This window comes from Metopolophium dirhodum, chromosome 3, assembly GCF_019925205.1.
Source record: "Metopolophium dirhodum isolate CAU chromosome 3, ASM1992520v1, whole genome shotgun sequence".
In the NCBI taxonomy this organism is placed as follows: Eukaryota; Metazoa; Arthropoda; class Insecta; order Hemiptera; family Aphididae; genus Metopolophium; species Metopolophium dirhodum.
Genome location: NC_083562.1, coordinates 4,169,687 through 4,193,398, shown reverse-complemented (window position 1 = coordinate 4,193,398; position 23,712 = coordinate 4,169,687). Strand labels below are relative to the sequence as shown.

Below are 23,712 nucleotides of genomic sequence, written 5' to 3'. Positions count from 1 at the left end.
TGTTGTATTTACCCGCCAAAATATTGATAGCAGCATATATTATTTTCCTTATACCGCGGTTAACGATTTATTCAACCATCGACCAAATATGATTGGTATGCGATATTATCTTTTGTGTGGTCCCGTGTTTGGTAAAAAAAACTAAAAAATGAAAATATCCAATTTTCAGAGCAGCTGTTCCGCTCTGCTGTTGGTATCATTTTAGGTTAGTTCCGTCGTACTCGTTCCCGAAAACCGAAGATTTTCAATCAATTTTCTTATCGACCTTTTATTTTGAATATTAAATAGTAAATACTTCTTCAAAATCAAATTACTTCTGTTGTAATAACCGCATTTCATAAATATTATACTAGTTAAAATGTTGCTAACCACTCCACTTCGTATGTTTGGAAGACATTTGCGACCTTTGTCAAAGAAGTATGTACCTGCGAACAAATTAATAATCTTTATGGGCATTCAAAAGCTAAACATACATATTTTTGTTTCATTTATAGAACATTAAGAATGTACTCTGCCGTCGCGCAGCCATTGACCGTACCAGAGCCAGATGGAAGCCAACTAACGAGCTCTCCTAAGTTAGAAAAACTGTATACAGAAATCACTTCCTTGACGATGATTGAAGTGTCAGAGTTCACTGAATTATTAAAAGTCCGTCTTAACCTAAAAGACATTCCCATGGGAGCAATGGTCAGCGCCCCAGCTGCAGCAGGACAAGTGAATACAATTTGAAAAAACCTAGGTACTTAACCAGAATCAAAATTACAATTAAAATTTTTTTTTTAAGGATGAAGAAGAAGAAGTAGCTACAACAGTCAAGACAAGTTTCACCGTTAAACTTATGAAATTTGATGATAAACAAAAGGTTGCCTTGATAAAAGAAGTAAAAAACTTAATGGAAGGCATGAATTTAGTACAGGTTAGTACTACCTATAATAATTATGTCCAAAATCCAAATATTTCATTTAATTATTTCAATTTCAGGCTAAAAAGTTTGTTGAAAGTGCCCCTACAGTTATCAAATCAGACATTGGTAAAGATGAAGCAGAGAAATTAAAAGAAGCATTTACTAAAGTAGGAGCTGAATGTGTAATTGACTGAGTTTTACTCATTTGTTATATTGTATTGTATAATTTTTTTTAATTTCACAAAGTTTTAATGGTTAATGTAAGTAGTCAATATTCATAATGTATCAATAAAGTTTTATGTATGGTATCATTATATTTAAAGCATTTAATACCTGTCCTGTTTTTTTTCGAGTTGTAATGCTGACAATAATGTGTGTACATTTTATAATAAAATAGTCATTGACAAATTGTAATTTTGTGATCAAAAACTAATTATCACTTAACTTTTTCTAGTGCTTAAAATATAATATGCCCGGTATTTAATTGATAATAAATTGATAGGCAAGATAAATATACTTAGTACCCTGACATTTAGCTAAAATTAAAATATATATATATATTTCTTATTGATAGTAATCATAATTTTTATTTTAAAATTTGATTTTGATAAATATATAAATTATATAAATATTTAACAGACGTTCAGTAATATTAGTTAAAACTTCCATATAGTTATTAATTTAAGCTCTTATAGTAAATTTAACATTATGACCTTTATTTAGATTTATTTAGTCTGTACAGGAAGTCAAGAACACCAACTAGGAAAAGAGCTTAATCCATAAGGGAAATTGCATTCATATATTTGAAAGAATATATTTATTATTTAAGACACAAAAATATGATACCTATATTGATATACCAACTATACTTACGCAGAGGTATACTAATGCATTATAATATTTTAACGAGGATTTATTAAATGTCGATATGCATTATATTCATACAGCTGTTGTATTCGTTTTATACTTTGATAGATGAAGTCTTCTATTCTGATCGGGGAGATCAATGATTATTGCGATTTTACAGTTGTGTATGTGTACATTGTGTAGTTACACGGAGTTTTATTTTTATAGTAAAAAAAATGCTTAGATCATCAACGTAGGAGATGATTTCTGACACCAAATTTGGTACTTTTGAAGGGTGAAATTGTAAATTGAAAGTTCTTTTCTCAATAATGAGGAAAAAATGAGAGAATAGCTTATTGTGTGGCAAGGGCGGGAAGCGAGCTATTTCAGACGTGTGCGGTAAGACTGAAATTGCCTTCCCGCGCGAGCCACACATACTATTTTTTGTCACGCCTCAGCATTCATCGATCACGGCAAGGGTAATGCCACAAATGCAGGGATCTGTGCTACAACTAGACTACAGTAAAGTTATACGACAACAATATTTCATGAAAGAAACGATTTGGTTTTATTTATTTTAAGCGTCACGCATGGGGGTTATAATAATATGGTTATAAGATGTAACCAAAAGTTGATGTTATGTAAGGACCGACGACCGTGGTATAGATTTCAGTGTCTGTGCAGGGATCTATGCAACAATTATAGACTATTCTACAAAAACAATTTCATGGAAGACATTTTATTTGAAAATTTCAATTTTCACTTTGTATATTTTATTATTGTAACTGATAAGATTATTATACAAATTGCGTGAAATGAACTTACTAACGCATCGTTCGACGCACTTATCTAGGAACAGTGCAAATTAAATATGTTTAAATGCTTATGCGTCATGCAAGGAGGTTATACTATACATTTAAGATGTAACCAAAAGTTTATGTTTTGTAAGAACCGTGGTAGGTATACATTTTAGTTTCTGGTTGTGCAGGGGATACGCGCCCGGCGGCCGGCACTTTTGGGGATTTCCTCTTTTCCGCCCGGCACTTTGGGGATTTCCACTTTACCGCCCGCTGGACGGAAAAAGGACGCTTTCGAACGCTTCAACCGTGGTCGAAAACCAAACTTTCGGTGCAGGCGTGACAAAAAAACTTTTAATTACCATCTTCTGTACCTAAATGCAATTAATATTTTTAATTTTTTCCACAAACTAACTTAAAATTAAAATTATTTTCAACTGCACTCATTTTAGATTCTGAGCAAAGCGCGATGAATGTAATGATGTGTTTTTTTTTTTTTTTATTTGTGTTTGTGTACACGATAAGTAGTCGAAATAATGTTTCGTTTTTAAACTTCAGTATCTTGTTCGATGGGAAAGTGAATCTATAGTTGGTGCATCAGGGAGGTAAAAATTTAACATTCCTAATAATTTTCTAAAGCGCCGAAAAAAAAACTGGTAAGTCCATGTCACCGATGTACAATAGGTTACAAGTAGGTCACTGTAATGGATGGTATTAAATTTGAATTCAATGGTATAATATCATTGTAGGTATGTGAAAAACGATTCTGAGCGATGACAGTTTATTAGCTAGGATATTTTTAATTATATTTATATTGTTATTACTTATTATTTATACGGCAGCCGGTCACTTGAATTTATATTATAAAAATTACAAAAAACATCTCAAAACAAATCAAAATATTTTTTAAATGTTATGGTGTACAGAAAATGGTAATATATCGTCCTACGTGAACGCGGCGAGTGCGGGCGAATTATATTCTGACCATGCTGTTCCAGACGTGGCGAAAATCAAGCTGTTTTGTTTTTTGCCTCGTTCACGTAGGACATAGCTTAAACATTCAGTTTAAATTTCATGTATTTATGGTAATTTGTTTTAGAGTTAAACCAAAATCGATTTCGTCGAAAACCGATTTTGCGTAAAAGCTCTCGTTTTTCCTTAATTTTTCTTTTGTTTTTCTCGGCGCTTTTGAAAAATACTGCGAAATATTTACTTTTGACCTTACATACTTACTAATACACGTTGAAATACTGCAGCTTAAATATGTGAAATATAAAGACTTACTACTTTCTAACTCGAAATAAAAATATGTAAAAATCACGAAAATGTGTAAATTAGTTGGAAATTCATAAAAAATTTCTGTTTATATCTAAGATGTAATACAAGATTCCTCATAAGTATCTCTACCTCTATCAAAAAAAAAATATCTACCGGAAATTCAAATCAAATTATAAGAGTTTGAAGTACAACATTGGATATTTTTTCAATTTCTCAAGTAGCGATTTTCTTATTTTGTTGTAGGTAATTCAAAAACGAATAACTGTAAATACTTTAAATGTATGTTTATATTATCAATTCCCGAAGGTATTTGATAAAATGTTCAAATTGTTTTGACTTGTTTTAAGCTATTTACGGACATGTTCAATTTTTTTTTTTTGTTTAAATGTTAGTTTTATTTTATTTTTTAGGTCAAAAATCTTGAAAATGTAATAAATATTAATATATATTGTCAATATAGCAGTTGAAAAAGAATAAAAATACATTGGCACAAATTATTTTTATAAGCAATGAAAGTTCAAACTTTGACCAAACGTATCAATAAATTTTAAATTTAAAAATTATTTTGTAGTTAAGATTTTATAAAATGTTCAAGTTTTATATCTACGGATTGAAAACTTAAAACAAAGTTCCACGTAAATAGGTAAATATTTTTTTGTTTATTCACAATAATATCATCAAATATACTTAGTAATATATCATAGGCTGACTGACCGCCTTTGATCAGAATCGTATTTCGTATACAATGATATTATATCATTGAATTAAAATTTATCCCCATCGATTACAGTGACCCACTTGATAACTTGCTGTACAGTAGAGCGACACCCACTTGCCCAACTTTTTTTATTGTAAAACCTTACATGCTTACTAATACACATTGAAATACAGCAGCTTAAATATGTGAAATATAAAGAACTTACTACTTTCTAACTCGAAATAATTTTTCAATTTTTATGATTTTGATGAATTTTGTCAACATTTTAACTTCAGACGTTCATAAAAAATTATTGTGGACTTATGTTCAACTTTTTTTTAATTTCATCTAGCAATAACCTACGAGGAACGTTGTACTTATTACATTTTCAAGTTTTTTGACCAAGCATAAAATATTATATCGAAAATAATTAGAAAAAAACTTATATAACTCGAAAGGTTATATGATGTCTATAAATAGTTCAAAAAGAGTAGAAATATTTTGACATTTTTAAGGTGCATAGAAATTGCTAACATAAACTACATAATATAATCTATAGTTATTTTTTTTTTAAAGTTAATCTGAATAACAAAATAATTTTTTTTGAAAACTAGTTTTGCGTAAAAATCTCAGGTTTTAACTTAATTTTTTGTTTGTTTTTCCTAACGGTTTTGAATACTATTGGGAATTTTTTACTTTTGACACCCCAAAGTACCAATTATACTCTTGACACCCCTTGAGAGCCAACTATAGATTCACTTTCTTACCAAAAAAGAAGCTGTTGAAGAAAATCAAAGCATTTTTAGTGTCCAAAAGGTAATGGCTAGACAAATAAAACTAAATTTAAAAAAAAACACTGGTCATTCTAAAATGTATCTACTTAGAATCTAAAATGTGATTCGTAAGTATATATTATAACAAATAACAATGTACCATGCTACTGCTCTGCGTAAAAAATTGAGGAATCATATAGATGTATTTTTGGGACGCAGTGGAATTGAAAATATCTATTATATATTATTACATGCGTGACATTAATGAAATTTTAATTACGCATTAATATAATATATGTATGTTTATAATTGTAATAAAATTAAATACAAAAAATTAAAATTAAAAATATTTCAATTGACTTTAGGTATAATATGATGTATAAACTTAAATAACAAAATATATAGGTAGGTATTAAAAAAAAAAAAATCATAGTATTAGCCTTATATAAGATATTTGTATCTAGTAAAATAAGCACATAAGCATATAATTATATCATTATGATTGACAAAATTATTAAATAAATATATATTTACAAATAATTTAATTATCGTTCGATGTTTAATCAAACGTATATAATCTGTTTACTGTTTATTAAAATGCATTTGTTCCAATTAACTATACAAAACTAATAGGGGAAACCAAATGTAAATTATTAATTTACAACATAATATATCCACATCATAAACAAAATGAAACAAAGTAACAATATTCATTACATATTTGATATTATAAATTGTGCCTTACTATTTAAAAAAACTTAATAATATTATATACGATGCTCAAACTTTTTCAATCCCTACTTAAAATTTATTAATTCCAATACGTTTTTTTTTTACTATTTTCAACCTTTTGAAATGTACTCAACTTTTGATATTATTTTCATTTCAATCGTACTTGGCGTTTAGTAATTAAACACATCATTACCTAACCTAACCTAACTGGCTTAAAGTGAAATGTAAATGTTTACAGTGCATCTGAAACACTTACAGTTATAGTTACCTACCACCGCCCGGTCTACAGTTAGGAAATATTTAAAATGCACATAATATATTATATATGTCTATAAATAGTTTAGTTCTTTAATATATGTTGTGAAAGTATATAAGCCAGTATAATACTATATATATATATAATAATTTAAGTGTAAATTGCAGGTACACATACGCGCCGTGAAGACCTCATGAAAATAGTCGAAGAGGTGCAAAAAGATCGTTCGAAAAAACGTCGAGTTAATGTTTAATATTACATTTTCACGCTTACCATAATTGCATTAATGTGTAAAAACTATGTGTGAATTTTGATGATACCTGTTGCACCCAGATATACGGTTAGTTTTTTATACTCCTATTATAGGAACCCACATTAAAATATGTTGATAGGTACTTCGTGAAAAGAATCTTAAATATCGATTTGGCTATTAGCAGTGAGTTTCATAATATGTACCTTATATTATAGTTATATAATATGATATTTATATTTACGATTCGGTCTAAAATTATATATCTTACCATTATTATCTACCTACAAATATAAAACAGATGGGTTCTATATTATAATAATATAATATAATGTATTATAAAATAAGTAATATCAAATTATATAATATCGTATGTCTGGGGACAAATTTATTAATATATATAGGTAGCAGGCTTGTTCTTCTGTCCTCGCGAATATTACTGCTGTTGAACAGTTGATGCAGTCCTAGACTTTTTCCAATCGCTAAATATCAGATACACTCCGGTTCCGTACACAGCCGCGTTGATAATTCCAAACACCTAAGTAGGGAAGTGAACAAAAACAAAAAGCGGTAACATTAGTAAGTATACAGATAACCACATTATACATTGAATTCGTAATACACCCTATTATCATCTGCAGAGTACTTCTTTTAACGACGAACACTCACTGTCGCAAAAAGTATTACCAGCATCTTTTTATTTTTATAATTTGGAGTGTCGTTCAAGAAGAACACATTTCTGTAAAGAATTTGTACATTCTAAAATTTTATCACCATATTCATTTAAGTTTTTAATTTTTTGAACGAAGAAATTCGCATTTCTAATTACGTATTCCGAAGCAGAATATTTTTCTGAGAATTTTGATACACAAAAATTTGAATTTCAAATGAGTAGGTAGTTAATATACTTAACTGTGTTTAAATTTAATAAGTTTATCGGATACGAGCTAGGCTCAGTCAGTATACGTATCAGCTCTTATTATGTAGTATATAAATGTATAAATGTATTACTAAAAAGGTGGATAAGTGGATGTCGCTCTGCTGTACGGTAGGTTACAAGTGGGTCACTGTAATGGATGGTGTTAAATTTGAATTCAATGATATAATATCATTGTATAAGAAAAACGATTCTGAGCGAAAACGGTCAGTCAGCCTATGATTTTACCAAGTATATTTGATGATATTATTGTGAATAAAGTAATTTATATATAACCTATTTACTCGGAGCCTTGTTTTAAATTTTCAATCTTTAGCCATAAAAGTTAAACATTTTATACATTTTTAACCACAAAATAATTAATAAATTATAAATTTGATAAATGTTGTCAAAATTTGAACTTTAAATGCTTATAAAAAAAAATTGTGCCTATGTATTTTTAATATTTTTCAACTGCTATTAGAACGATATATCAGGAGCCTTATATTACATTTTCACGCTTTTTTACCCAACAAATAAAAATTTATTGATATTTATAGAAAAAAAAACTAAAAAAATTGAAAACTGACAATGTTCGCAAACAGCTCAAAAAGAGTCAAAATATTTTCAACATTTTATGGTGTATAGAAAATGCTAATATGAACATTTAGTGAAATTTTCAAGTATCTACAGTCATTCGTTTTTTAATTACAATAAAATAAGAAAATTGTTACATGAGAAATCGAGTAAATATCAAATGTTGTAAAAATATAAATTTCAGACGCTCATAAAAATTTAATTTAAGTTTCTTCTAGACATTTTTTTTTTGATAAAGGTAGACGAACTTATGAGTAATCTTATATTACATTTTCAAATCTTAGATTTAAAAAGAAAAATTTTTATGAATTCTCATCAAAATAATTTGCTATTTTTCGTGATTTTTCCGTATTTTGTCAAAATTTGAACTTTAAATGCTTATAATTAAAAACTGTGACTAAGGATTTTTAATTTTTTTCATCTGCCTTTGAAACAATAACCTAGGAGCCTTCTATTAAATTTTCAAGCTTTTTTACTCAACAGATAAAATTTTATTGATATTTATAGAAAAAAAAACTAAAAAAATTGAAAACTGACAATGGCCGTAAACAGCTCAAAAAGAGTCAAAATATTTTGTAAATTTTATGGTGTATAGAAAATGCTTATATAAACATTCAGTCAAAATTTCATGTCCCTACGGTCATTTTTTTTAGAGTTACACCAAAAACCAAAATCGATTTTCTCGAAAACAGATTTTGCGTAAAAATTCCCGTTTTTCCTTAATTTTTCTTTTGTTTTTCACGTCGCTTGTGAAAACTACTGGGAAATTTTTACTTTTGACCCCCCAAAGTACCAACTAGATTCACTTTCCTATCAGAAAAGTTACTATTGAAGAAAATCCAAGCACTTTTACTGTCCTAAAAGATGATGACAGACACAAAAATAAAAAAAAAAAATAAAAAAAAAAACACACATCATTGTAGAATCAATACATTCATCGCTTCGCTCAGAATCTAAAAATGTATTGTTGTATGTTATTTTGAATTACACATAAATAAATAAATAGTGTTTAAAGTTTTGATAAGCGGAGCGGAGTGGTACAGCTTCGCAGGGGTACTATTCACAACATTTCGGTCAGCTAGTATAGGTATACGATACTCCCCAATCGTCTAAACTTCAAATAGCTACGTCCATATTGAATATAAACACAATTAACTGCTCTTTCGAAAAAAAATTTAAATTTATCGAAATTATCTTATTTATGAAAAAGACTATATATTTTCAAAAACCTTAGTATTTTATTCAACGTAGGTACTGAGTGTTCGCCTATCGTTAAATTTATCATTCTGCAGTATTATCATATAGCACACTTACCCCTGCAGCTATGTTTGGGTTCCTGTAATAAGACTGGTACGGCCTGGACCAGGCCGAAATTTGTACGATGAACGCGACCGTGTACAGAACGGTCAATAGAAGCGTGTTGAAGAATTCCTGGAAAAAATTGACGTTTCTGGTTATAATTTAAAACTTATGTACAACGTAATCGCGATGGCGACTTATTATCATTGGCACAACTAGGGGGGTTAAAGGGGCTTAGCCTCCCCCCCCCCCGACTAAGATTTAGCTCCCTTATTATATTAAAGATTATATTATTGATTTAGATATAAGTCCTCTATGGGTTATTTTAAATAAATAGTTTTGTTAGCCTCCCAGAATTTTAACCCTAGTTGCATCTATGCTTATTATCAGATAGTCAAATTTTTTTGTGTAAACTGCAGGGTTCCAATTTTTAAACTCTATAGCGTACTAGTCATTGCAAGGTTTAGGTTTAGGTGGCTTAGGTCTTATCGTTTGGGTAACGATGTAGTTATAGAAAAGATCTTCTCAACATTGTTGTTTGAGTATACAATATAAACATAAACTTTATATTTTATGAATCTTAGTAATTTTCTGACATAATAAGATTATAAGAACATGAGATTTTTGAACATTTTTTATTAAAACTTGTATGTATAAAACCCTTCATATTATTATGTATCTGAAAAAATTACTAGGGTTAAATTTACAATCGACCTTTTTGTTCTCTAGCTTCTAATATTATCGGGCTGAGCTTACATTTGTCCAATCCAAAATTAAATGGCTTTTAAGCCATTGGAACTTTTTTTTTTTATTGGAACTTTCAAATACATTGTGTGTTTTTTGTTTGTCTTTGGCCATGACGTAATATATAATATTATCGTATGTGTAATGATATAATAATAATAATAATACCGTGAGCACCCAATTGATTGGGAAATTGATAGCCTCCCGGATGGAAAGTAGGTAGACAAACGACCAGATGGCCGTCGCTATGAAACTGATGATGACCACGAACAGGAACCAATTGGTACCCGGTAACCTGGCCGGCGAGGCAAGTGCCAAACATATTATGCCAAGTATCTGAAATAATAAAAAAACATTTATGTTGAAAAACGTTATTATTAATCGACGATTGCGCTGTATATGCAAATATATTAAACAATATATTTGTACATTTTATAATAATAGGTATGAATATTCATCACGATACGTAGGCATATCATTTATTATTGAATACTGATAAATGAAAATTATCATCGTAATCGTGACGAGAATATAATATTATAAGGTGCAGTTGGTCTCATATTATGTATTATAACAAATGTGCGTATTTCACGTATATTTGCAACGGTTGAAACTGTATACCTATATTATTATGTATAATACAATATTATAATTGAAATAGGTTAGGATAGAATACCGATTACTGGGTAGCTTTCAAAGGTTAACACCAATTATTTTAAAAACTTTAAGCGTTTTATACATAATTTGAGGTCATTTTACAAAGCGACATTTTTGAAAACAATAAATTATATTTTCTGTCATTTTTAATCTTTATCATCTTTAGTACAAGTTGTTCTACTTTTTTTTAATAGCATTACAACGTAGTGCGTACATTTTTAATTTCAAACTACTAAGCAGAATATTTTTTGGTTTAATAACTAGTTAGAAGTATTTAAGGTTTTTATTAGCGGGGTAGAGTGAATCAGCTCAGGGTGGGTCGTGGGTAACCCTGTAAAATAATGGTTTACTACTTATCTACTCATCTAACCTTTAGATACCTACTTATAAGTTATGAATTTATGACTAATAATTAACTAGGTACTCGTTTGAATTTCGTTTTATATTCATAAAAACGTACTTCGAAAAATATTTTGCTTTTGAAATTGAAAATGTATACTATTATTATGTTGTCATTTATAAAAGCAAAAAACTTATCAAAAACTATAACGAGAAAATATAGATTATTTTCATAAAAAATGTTGTTTTGTAACCACTTCAATTAATTATTTGGAAAATATATTTTCAAAAACGTTAATAGTTTTTGAAATAATGAGCGATGCTTCCGGCATGTATAGGTATGAAACAATATTATTATATAGGTACCAAAACATAACAAACCCGATCGCCCACTACATTACACGCAGCAGCAGTTATATACCCACTAACGATATCAAATTATATTTCGACGAATATTACTATACTTATATATTATTACACCGCAAGTACAATAATATAATGACGATTTAATCTATTCCGATACACTCGAGTTGTAAGACGTGTGCGACCGTATTATTGTAATATATAGGTAGACGAGTGAAAAAAAAACAGAAACGAAGGTCACCCATATACCTACATAATATCATATTATATATATATATATATAGATGGATCATATTATTAGATGTTTAATCGTCGTTGGCGATGACTGAATACGATACGTCTAATATAATTTGACGTACACTACAATATCTACACTCCGATAATATGTCGTATAATATAGTTCTCCACGTGCGGTATAAAAATATAATAGTATTATTATAGAGGACCATTAATGCCACACGCGCGAGCTTGTCTCCACGCGACGTTGCGCCCACGCCAAGTCTTGGCCATGAAAACCGACGAATTCACTCGCCGCCGACGACGTTTATGTAGCTATATAGCATTTTGTACCCCATAACCTACATAATATTTTGTATTAATAATTATTATATATTATACATCGTACTGTTTAACCGCGACCGTTGCATGTATGCGCAGAGTATATGACCGCACGCGATTTAATAATAATGCGGTGTCTAATGATAAATCCGCCGAAAACCCTGTAATAAAATATATTTATATATTAATTGCACACTATATATTATTGTATACCGCTATGCGCAAATAATATTATAATGACCGAGGTAACCTATATAATAATATTAGGTACAGATGTACAGTATAATATATTATATTACAATAAGCGCGTGACATATATTTTTTATACCTGCGCGTTAAAGTTGTTCATCTGGCGCAGCGCTGAGTAAATTTAAATTAATTTTTTTATGAACTTTGCAGCATTATGCAGCGCTCGGCACCCTCTGCAGTTATGTAGTTTTTTATAATTATATTATTATACTTAGGGCGGTTTGCAGACGGAATTAACAGACATTAATGTTTAATATAGACATATAGTGAACAATGTGCGCACGACATACGCCACAAACTGCATTCGTCGCGGTATTAAAACATGCCCCTAATCGTAACAGCCCTATAGTACCCCCCTCCCCCCCGAGTAGCTTGGATATTATATAGCAAGGGCGCCCATCAAAGAACCAACCAAATTGATTTTATTAAATAACAGAAAATAAATACACAACATAGATAAACGATGTAATATGTTATGTATTATAATATCATCAGTAAAAATGGTTTATTATTTACAATTACAAAAATTACAATAATTTCACATTTGTCTAGGGAGGTGACATGTCACCTCCTTGTACCCCTTCATGGGCGCCCTTCTTATACAGTACACTGTCGTCATCGGGTAAGTATTCACTGTTTCTCCTATAATTGCAGTGAATATTCCAAAAAATAAACTGTTTATTATATACCATATATATTATCTTGATTGTTTTTAGTTTAATTTAATTTTGAGATTTTTTTATGAATTAGATACAATGCACATGCCTAATATCATATAATTGTTCTACATTCAATACCAAACAAAATTACAATAAATTCGGCAAAATACAATAGGTATATTAAAGTGTGTATCTCTTTACATTTTTTTTTTAAACAACTGCTGCAAGCTATATAGCTGACGGTACAAACCTGCGGCTATTTAATATTTATTAGATTCTATGCGTTTTTATAAAATTCACTACCTATAATATTTCAAATGTAATTATTAATGTTTTGGCCCGCAAAGAAATCTTAATTTTGTGTATGGTTCTTGAGTGAAAAAGTTAAATATATATAGGTACCTGGGCAATATATACCACGGCCGTTCTGAGGTTTATTTGCAATTTTTAATCATGTGTGGAAGGAGGCGATGACCAAAAAAAAAATTATATTTGTTAGACAGAAATGAAATTGGCTAGGGCTAACACAGTCGGACAATATGTCACACAAATACACAATCTTCCAGTATAATATAATTAACATTGACTTGTATAGCGTGTTTTTTACTTTGTACAAGGCGATATGTCATAATGATATAATTACAAACGTTAATGTGTTTGCATCATGATACGTTAAAATTATTTAACAAAACGTATAAAGTATAATATATTGTATGCTGCTCATTCGAAGAGTATTTGAAAATAACTTCCACGTATATATGTGGTCCCGGCGGTGTATCTGACTGAACTGATTGCGGTTAAGTTCGAATTATAGTGTGATCCCTGAGTGGGTTGACTATAGAATTATGGCTGAGTCGGAAATAATAGAACAAATCACATCTGGCTTCTTTGAGGTACATAATTTATTATACTATGTCACTGCAGTGGCGTACACCGATATTTCAAACGGGTGGGGTCGTATTAAATAATTATATATATATTATAAATGTATATATCAAAATATATTTTTAATCATATTCATTATTCTATTTCTATGTATACGCGTAGTAAAATTAGGCGGGTTTGAACATCCCCCTTTTTGTGTGTGTACGCCACTGCGCATTGTAAACTTATATTTAATGGTTTGATTTTTATTTAATTCAACAGGTTTCATGAAAAAAAAATATAATTTTCACCGTAAATAATTGTTATCAGTTAAATATAAAATATCCATAGTCACGCGCATTGGTCAGACACTCGTCCATCCTTTTGGTTTCACCATTGATAAATATATATACCAAATATATCGTGTTATAGACACTATGGTATAAAATATAAACGTATAATGCCTATGGTATAACTATATACCATAAAATAAACGATGCGTTACCACATAAAAGGAGTACAGGAGTGGACACTATTATATAGTTATGACGTTTATGCAGGTATTTCTAAGGTATATTATTATTGTAATTTATTACCAAAAGACGATGTGTGCATAATATTTTACTTATCGACCGATCGATTTCATATTATTATTATTCCCGTCGCTGCTGCAGTCGCTGTTTTGTATTTTCTTTCCGCCGTCGCGCGTAGCGGTATTCACGTCTATGAGCGGTTAAAGTACCGTTCGCGTGAGGCACACTCTGTAATGCACTAATGCTACATCATAAACGCATACATATTATATTATAGAAGGACGACATGTCGTCGACATAGGTAGATACCTATTTATATATATTATTACCTATTTTTTATATTTCTATATAAAATATTATGTAATATAGGTATATACTGCCCCGCGAGCCGACTGAAAGAGCGGTTTTCAAAAAGAAAAAAATCCCCGAACAATGGCTATTATTGCTGCACACGGATCGCACATCGCCGATATGCCTGTTTATTGTATTATTATTATTATTATTACTTTTATAATAAATGTATATCTATGATATAATAATGTTTGCACTGCACGACGACGACGACGAGGCTCGCGTACGTGCAGATATTTTTCCATTGAAAAAAACCGATTTTCGTAGGTATAGGTACATTATTTTATATCATTATATATAGGTACTATGATTTTATACCGTATACGACCGAAACCTGGCGAAGAGCTACCCGGTACTATATATTCGACGTCGTCTTTATTATTATTATTGTATATTGGTCGATTCGGATAAAAAAAAAATATAACGCACGTTATAACTTTTAGGTATATTACGCGGCGTAAAATTAATTATTCTGCACGTGGCACTGCAAGTATCTTATGAATTTTACCGTATTTAATATAATAGTATAATATAATGTATATATCTATATATAGCCCCAGTATGCACGCAGATAATAGGCACAACCTGCATACACACATGCACATACCTGATATACCGTATTTCTGTAGCACACTCAATATTTATATTATATTAATTCTATTATATTATTTCTGTTATATTATATTGATGGCGGTGGACGGTGACCTCTTTCGTCTCTGCGCACGTAAACGTAATGTATCATTCATATAATATTAATATTATAATAAATATTTTATTAATTACAACAATTCTATTTAAATACTATCATAACAATATACAACGTTATTTCGAGAAACACCTGTAGACCACCAAACACTAACAACCAACTACCGTTTCCGGTCCATGAGATTCTTGTCCCGACAACAACTACCACCGCAGGAAGCAATGCTATACAATATGATTATCCTCTTCACCAATATGAAGCCTGCTGACTCGGTAAGTTAAATATAACAAAACATCGTGTGAAAACACATTGTAAATAATTATAATAATATTGTAATAGTTGGCTAATATTATAATTAATAACCTCGCAGTCGATGCCTCAAAATAAAAGTTATAATATAATAATATTTTTAAACCACAAAAAAATCATTTTGGGATGGTTAGCGCCTTGAGAACATTATAACTTTATAAGACAATTTAGACGAGGTACGGGCAATTTATTATCGTATAATCATTGGTCCAAACTTCTGACTGGGAAGTTCAACCCACACAATATCATCATCGAACGTGAACATGTTACCACCATCACGAGACATAATTTATATAATGTTCTTTTTTGTATTTTACGGCTATACAAATCTTTCTAGGAAATGAGTGTCGACAATATATGACTTTAAACAATTATTACAGCTGATGAGTTCTAACGATATTTTTATACTCCAAGTGCAGTGGCGTATAATTAATAATTAAGAGAGAACAGCTGCTGCGGGGGAGGATGCAATTTGAAAAACTAATTATTATATAAAGCTAAATTACACATTGACAAAAAATATAATACCGAATACTATCGTTGTAGAACGATTGAATTTTTTCAAACAGATATTATAAGCCCAATATAGATACTCCCCCCTTCAGCATCCATCGTAATTCAATGACTCTTACACAACATTGTTATTTGTTATAATTATTTAAAAAAGAAAACGTTTCCGAGTTTCCGAACCACGCAATCCGTGACATGTATTTTTTTCTCGTGGAAAAACACGATTTATATAGTAAACTCTTTATTTATTTTGTTGACATGTTTTTTTTTTCTTCCGTTATTGTTGAATTTCTCTTTGTGAGAACGGACCGGAGAAAACGTCGTCGTAGTTGCGTCGGTTTAATTGTCGTAGAGAAAAAAAACTTCCATAATATACTCGTTGCACTATAATATTATAAAGGAAACCCGATTAAAATTACGCTACCGATTAATAGGTTCGCGCAAAACCGTAGTTTTTCCATTATTTTCGTTTTTTCTCGCCTCGCGGTCGTATATTCATTGAGCAGCACCGCACGCCGAATTTTGTCGCAAACTCCCAATACCGTCAAATTTAATTATAATAATATATTTTTACATGTCAAACGAAAGTCAATTTACCTTATAACCTATTCATGTACTATACTTCATACTCGTATAATAATATAATATTGTTTTGGACAATAGCTAGGTATACCTATATATAGGTCCTGTACTATACAGCAACAGCGATGAAGTGTTCGACAAATGTACACATAATTATTATAATGTAATTTTTTCCCTCGAAAAAATCGTTAATGTAAAAAAAAAAAAACATGTATATTATTTACCTTCTGGCGACGACAATACTGCAAATACTGCATCGTATGTATATAGTAAATTACAACAATATAATATAGTATAGGCGCAAAAACTAAAAAACGATTATTTTATGGCCCTTATTATATACGATATAATAATGTACATATAATACCCATTTTTTTCTCACTTAACCTCAACTGTCAATCATAATATTTTATCGACGTTTAAATCAACTATATTATATGCGGGATACTTCTCGAGGTGACATAATATTATTATAATATGGAAATCTACGTTTCGAACTTAGTACTTACGACGTTGTACGCAACAGATTATTAATGCACACTTTTTATACTAATATTTATTATATTGTGCTATTATAATGTACCATAATATTAATGTGTCTTGTTTATCGACTTCTTATTTTTCTCGACGATTTCCTAATTCAGTGTTTGACGCTGCAATATACCACTCGTTAGATGCGCCTATTACAATGGTATATACGATACGACTGATGCGTGTCTATTATTAGGACGCTGCAGAAGCGAAACTTAACGTCTTAACTTTTACTGCACTTATTATTACTACTATATGGTGTTGTGCCATGTTTCCATTGAACCGTTTCCGAAACCCATTTCAATCGTACGGCGCTTTGTTTTCAATTGGTTCAACAAATGGATAGAATATAATATTACTATGATATTATAATGTACTTATTTCTGTAAAATAAAAAAATAAAAATTCTCTTAACATCATAATATTATTATGATTGATTGAACAAGGAACTAAGGAACATATTTTAAATTATGTTATAGAATACCGCGAGTATACGTTGTAGCTATACTATAGAAATCGGGAACGTCCATTTATAGACGGGCAAAATATAGTTGTTGCATAGTTGTATATATATATCGACCGAAATTAATCGTATTTGAACGTTTTCGAGCATCTATAATATTATATTAGGTCCTAAGACGGATGTATTTCGTCGTCTCTCGAAAAATATCGTCGAATGGCTTTTACGTACATAGTCTATACACGCCGGAGTCGAAATCGTTTATTTGACATTTTCAAAATTAAAGGTGCACGCAATACGCATTATGTTTTTGTATGCGCAGTACCACAAGTAATAGGCATTTAAAATAAATTACACGACGTGCATACCTTGTACGTATATAGTCATTATTCTATAATTTTGCTGTTGTTCACTTGTTCGTTATCCGATCGTTTCCCAACCGTCGGTAGAGACTTTTTTCTTAAGTATATAATAAAATACGAATTAAAAAATAATAATTATTTATGTTTTTGCGCGCACATCGCGACGGTTTACTAGCGTACGACGAAAAGTTTCACGAGAATTTAAAATTCGTTCCATTAACATGTCATAAAACGTCACATGCATTTTATTTTACACCGACTCATCGCCGCCGCCGTGACGCGATGACGCAAACGCGTTACGAACGATATTCGTATTTCGGTATATTATTATTGTACCTACAGTCACATATTATTATATGTACCGATATAATGTATGTTATAATGATATTATTATTCGCTAATATTATATTATTACATTCGCTCCGTATAGTTCCATCATACAAACACCGAAACACCGACTAATATGGAAACGTTCTGTCGCGATGATGGTTTTTTAAGAATAATATCGTGTTCATGTACCTACACGACGTACCTGCGACACAGTAATATATATCTATTATACGAGTCATCTATGCTATGCCCATATTATACATACTCGCTGCAGCATTAGAAATGATTGAAGTCTCGACGAATTTTTTTTTTTAATAAAAACGCACTGTACTATATAGCCCGGAGAGACGTTGACACAACCTTTTAATAGGTATTCATTCAACATTCGGACGTCAACGCGGGTACCCACTTAATAATATAATATATTGTTATTATAATAAGCTTTCATTTCTGTGAGAATTTCGTTTATAATGTGTAGGCATAACAGTTGCATATTATAATATATACTATACATATTATGAACACTACCCATATATTATATTATCTATACCATACCCGGTCGTAAATCGCGGTATCGAGGTTTAATAATAGGTATACCTATCGTATGTATATATTAAAAATTATAATAATTTTATTATATCGTCATGCGGCCATGTACACATCTAATCATAATTTTTTGCACCTATACCTTTTATTTTTTAACACAAAACAATAATATTTTAACAATAAAATATGCTAGATGTTTACATATAATATTTGTGATGATGACCGCATTTGCCCATCGATTAATAATGTGTTATGAAAATAATAATATTAAAAACTTTTTTTTTATTAAGACCTCCGACAAAACTGCTCGGATAAAAATATATTGTTATGAGGTAGGTATCTGAGGTAGTTATCGATTGTTTTTATTGTATATGTTAGTGGTCAAGTGTATAATATTGTTACTTTATAAAACGCCTAGAAATTCTATATAACACCTGGCCATTTTTAAAAAAGTGTATAGATAATAAATGTTTTTTTTACATATATTTCCTAAGTATTTTGTATAATAACAGACATTTCATTAAACGACAAACAGCTAATTGGCAATCTGTAGAATAGGGAAATCACTAGGAAAATCTATTTCCTTTTATCATAATTCATAATTATACTAAACCAAAGACAATTAATTTTATTAGTACAAGAAAATATTCATTATTACAAAGTACGCCAATTTAATATTACAGAATTTAATGCATTCATAAAAATTAAACAAAACAAAATATATAACTTGTATGGTAGTAGTACACAGTTATTAATTATTATAATAAATAATTATTGTACATTATATGTCTAGAGAGTCATTGGATGTGTTAAAATTAAATTTAACGATATAATATCATTGTATACGAAAAACGATTCTGTGCGAGACAGTCTGTCAGCTTATAATATTTCTAAGTTTATTTTATGATATTATTGAATATTAATATTAGCAACGTACGATATTTTGTCAAATACAGAAAAGTGAAAAGACTAGTTATAAGACCATTTATTATAATACGGTGACGACATAATTATCGCATTATCTCTCGACAGTCAATGTTCTGTCACAGAATAAATTCTGTGGTTCAGGGTTCTGTATTAAATTTATCGATATTACAGATAAGTGATGACTATAAAGGATTTAGATTAGGCGAAGGAACATTGTCGAATTTCAATATCGATAAAATGCATATAACTATACATTACATTTACATTATTTGGAATGAATTTCAATATTTCATGTAAATGCTTGGGTAATTTAAACAATTTTGCTGGCTGCATTTGATATTGTATAGAATATTCTTAGACATTTTAGAAAATTCAAAATACCAATACACATATTGTCGCTGACATACCTATACATTATTGATATCTTAATATATTTCCACTGTGAATAATCACTGCTGCAACCGCGCAGTACCTAAGTGTCCGGATAGGTGGTTTTCACTACACGGGTAATACTCCCAGGCATGTAGACCGGGGGAGGGGGGTTGCGGTTCAATGATATGATAATCGACCCGCGAACGTGTTCTGAAAAAGTAAATGAGTTTATTCTTATTATACACTTACCTATATATATATTACACGTCGTATATATAAGTACCTACTTTTTACCTACATACACAGTATAATATACATTAATACAATAATACCTGTGTATGAATGATATACGCGTGTGGCGGCGAACGCGACCGTCCGTGTAATATATACCAAATTGAAGTCTCTTATATATTTTATACGATACGCGATTACACGCGTGAAAAATACGAGCATAATATTATATGTATATAGTCCATTTAACGGTATCGAAACGAATGACGTTCAAGAATACTGATTAAGTGCTGTTTTTTCTTATATATATCAATGTATTATAGCCGGCTGCAGCTGCAGTGACGTATATTATGTGCGTTGAACATATTATAGGTAAGTTGTTGAACTATCGCCACTATATATTGGTACACATATAATATTATATAAACGGGAAATTATCTCGTATCGACGCCATGCACTGTCAAGCGTACGATGAAATAATATAGGTACATACAATATAATAATATTGTCAAGTCATATTTTCGACGTACAAACTATATATTATAATGTTATACGTGTGGATATAGTGCGTAATAAGATTTACATGATCTCGGAGTAGATTGCGGAAAGAGATGCCTAATAGTCAAAATTCTCTGGGAGGAGGGGGGGTGACAATAATACATACCTACTCAATAAATTATGTATCAATGAATACAATGTCACGCACTAAGTGTGATATTTAAGCATTCAAAGGTTAAAGTAAACAGATAACATAATGTGGCAAACATTTATATTAAAAATATATAGTAAATTATTTGTGATATTGTTATATAAAATCGTCTTACTTTAATTTATCAAATTATACATTCATGAAATTCAAAACAAAACATACTAGATTTGAGTTAGTTAAAAAAATCTCATTTTTGCTTGTTCGTTTTTGAGAATCTGTTAATAATTAAGTAGGTATATAGGGATTTAGAGCATTCACTGGTCACTGGTAAGTACAGCCATTTCCTCATTAAAATAATTCGAACAAGTTTTTTACCCCATTTTTGGGCAAAACAACAAGCAATCTACAGCATATACAATCACATATAAAACTAAATAGTATAAGTTAATAGACTTGAGTCTAAAATAAGATATGAGGTCCGTGTGTTTTAAAAAAAAATACCTGAAACTATTTGTATTTTAAACACACTGAAATAAACAATCACATAATTACGTTATTAAAATATTAAAACATCGAAATGCCCAGATACAATATTATTATAGCCACATTCGTATTATCTTAATAGTTTGGTTTTTAAAATACGAGTAACATATATTAACTATCACGATAAAAAACTAATTTTCGTCATTATCCCATATTAAAGTATAATTTTTAATTATAAAATGATAATTATACAGGCATACAAGCCATGGAGGAATGTCTCCATACCCGTTAGGGGGGCACACACAAACACACACACGCACGCCGCTATGGCATAGGAGAAATTAAAGAGAATATTGCATTAAGTATATATAGATACATAAAACGATAAACTATAAATTATAATATCGTGTACCTATTGTTCGAGAGGGGTCGTTAAGATGTTTACCGAACACCCGCACGTGTCATTAAATTACGTATATTATTATACGATACAGACGGATTGCCGGATTAATGTCCAGGAAATGTTCGAGCACGGATTCTGTTGATTTCGGGGTTAATCGCGAGATCGGAAAGCCACCGTCGATGGTGTTATACATCCGAGGAGCGTCGCGTCCTATTAACTCGGTTTAAATCTATATTATCATCGTTAAAGGATCTACAAATGAGTGGTATTATGACGGTGCAAGAGAGTAGTATAATATTATTGTTATTATATTGTATTGTGTATACGGCGGCGGGGGCGGACCGAATGCTCGACAGGACGTGTCAAAACGGTGACTGCGATTTCTAATCTCGCCGGTACCTCCATATACACAATTAGACGAAGGAAAACTGAAAAAAAAAATCGTTTTCACAGATGAAAAACGAACGATTTGTCGAAATGTTTTTACGACTCGAACGCGTCAACGCTCGGTTCTGCGCGCGCGCACTTCACACCGCGTGCATAATAATATTTTATAATATTCCGCGTCGAACCTAAAAACGATGAGTAAGTAGCATTCGCGCATACTCCTATACACAAATATATTATATATTTAGTACTTTAATGTTATGTTCGTATCCATCACCTATATATGTGATATGCGTATTATGTATATAATATGTTTCCGGACACAAATACCGGTAAATCATATAGCCCCTAGGTTTCGACGACTGCTGTATGATTTTTATAGTTATAAAATGTAATTTTGGCGGTTTAAAAATATCACACGATAATTTGAATAATCGACAAAAAATTTTGGGCTTTCACCAACACTGTTTGTTTATCCTAAGATTTATCAAATCTCGTCTGTATAAAAGTCTGAACTACAAAAATCATTCGGGGTTTGACTAAACTATTTTGTATATCTATTATAGGGTTTACCAATACGCTAGAACAATACATTCATATATAAGTATATAATTCGATTTTTAGTCATTTTAGCGTTTTTAGTCCATTTTGTAATTTTCTAGTGCATATATAAATACTACAATTTTGGAATTTAAAATTAGGTGATTTAAAATATCATCTAGAGAAATGTCCTAAGATTTAATTTAAGGAGATCGGTGGCAGACAGTCATTTTAGCCAAAACATACCAATATCTTTATTCCATCATTCTTTTTAAAACTGATATATGAATTCGTTATTATGTTTACTTAAGATCGATCAGTTCACTTTTCTTAATCCGCCGCCCCTACAAACAACAAACAAATATACATTTATAATGAATATTTTCAAATTTTGGAATTTTCATACGTAATCTATTCAGAGTTTAAATCAGAAATCTTAAATTGTGGACTGACCGATCTTAAGTAGGTAGACGTTATAACGAATTCAGATCAGTTATCTGAAAAATGATCGCATTATTAGGTCGATCAGTTGGATGGAACAAAATTGAAAATACATAAAAATGAGCATAAATTGTTTACCATTCATGCGCGCAACTCCTTCCACTATTTCTTTTACACACACTAACGATCACATTCTATATGCACACATTTGCATGACATGCATGCAATTTGAAAATTGCCTAACTCAAACTCCTTAAAAACTGTCCATCACCGGTCCCCTTATA

At 30.4% G+C, this 23,712-nt stretch overlaps 2 protein-coding genes across 2 annotated transcripts in view; one reads left to right on the top strand and one right to left on the bottom strand.

Moving 5' to 3' along the window:
• The first annotated feature begins 152 nt into the window (after window positions 1-152).
• Window positions 153-1,218, top strand: LOC132940976 (uncharacterized). The gene is made up of 4 exons (XM_061008811.1): window positions 153-417; window positions 495-714; window positions 785-916; window positions 982-1,218. Exons 1-4 carry the CDS (start codon window positions 359-361, stop codon window positions 1,096-1,098), a joined length of 528 nt encoding a protein of 175 aa, XP_060864794.1. The 5' UTR covers window positions 153-358; the 3' UTR covers window positions 1,099-1,218.
• A 4,364-nt stretch (window positions 1,219-5,582) lies between these two features.
• LOC132940276 (CKLF-like MARVEL transmembrane domain-containing protein 8) overlaps window positions 5,583-23,712 on the bottom strand; it is a 28,575-nt gene continuing 10,445 nt past the window's right edge. Inside the window, exons 3-5 of the mRNA XM_061007776.1 lie at window positions 10,258-10,425; window positions 9,361-9,477; window positions 5,583-7,071 (exon numbers count right to left, since the gene is read on the bottom strand). Coding sequence (XP_060863759.1) covers window positions 6,970-7,071; window positions 9,361-9,477; window positions 10,258-10,425 — 387 coding nt within the window. The 3' untranslated portion in view covers window positions 5,583-6,969. The remainder of the gene's footprint in view (window positions 7,072-9,360; window positions 9,478-10,257; window positions 10,426-23,712) is intronic.

What these genes read in the sequence shown, in the direction of transcription:
- LOC132940976 (XM_061008811.1), top strand. Translation starts at nt 359, where the DNA reads ATGTTGCTAACCACTCCACTTCGTATGTTTGGAAGACATTTGCGACCT. An exon ending in TTGCGACCTTTGTCAAAGAA is followed by an intron (nt 418 to 494) that starts GTATGTACCTGC and finishes TTTCATTTATAG; the next exon opens with AACATTAAGAATGTACTCTG. An exon ending in AAGGCATGAATTTAGTACAG is followed by an intron (nt 917 to 981) that starts GTTAGTACTACC and finishes TTTCAATTTCAG; the next exon opens with GCTAAAAAGTTTGTTGAAAG.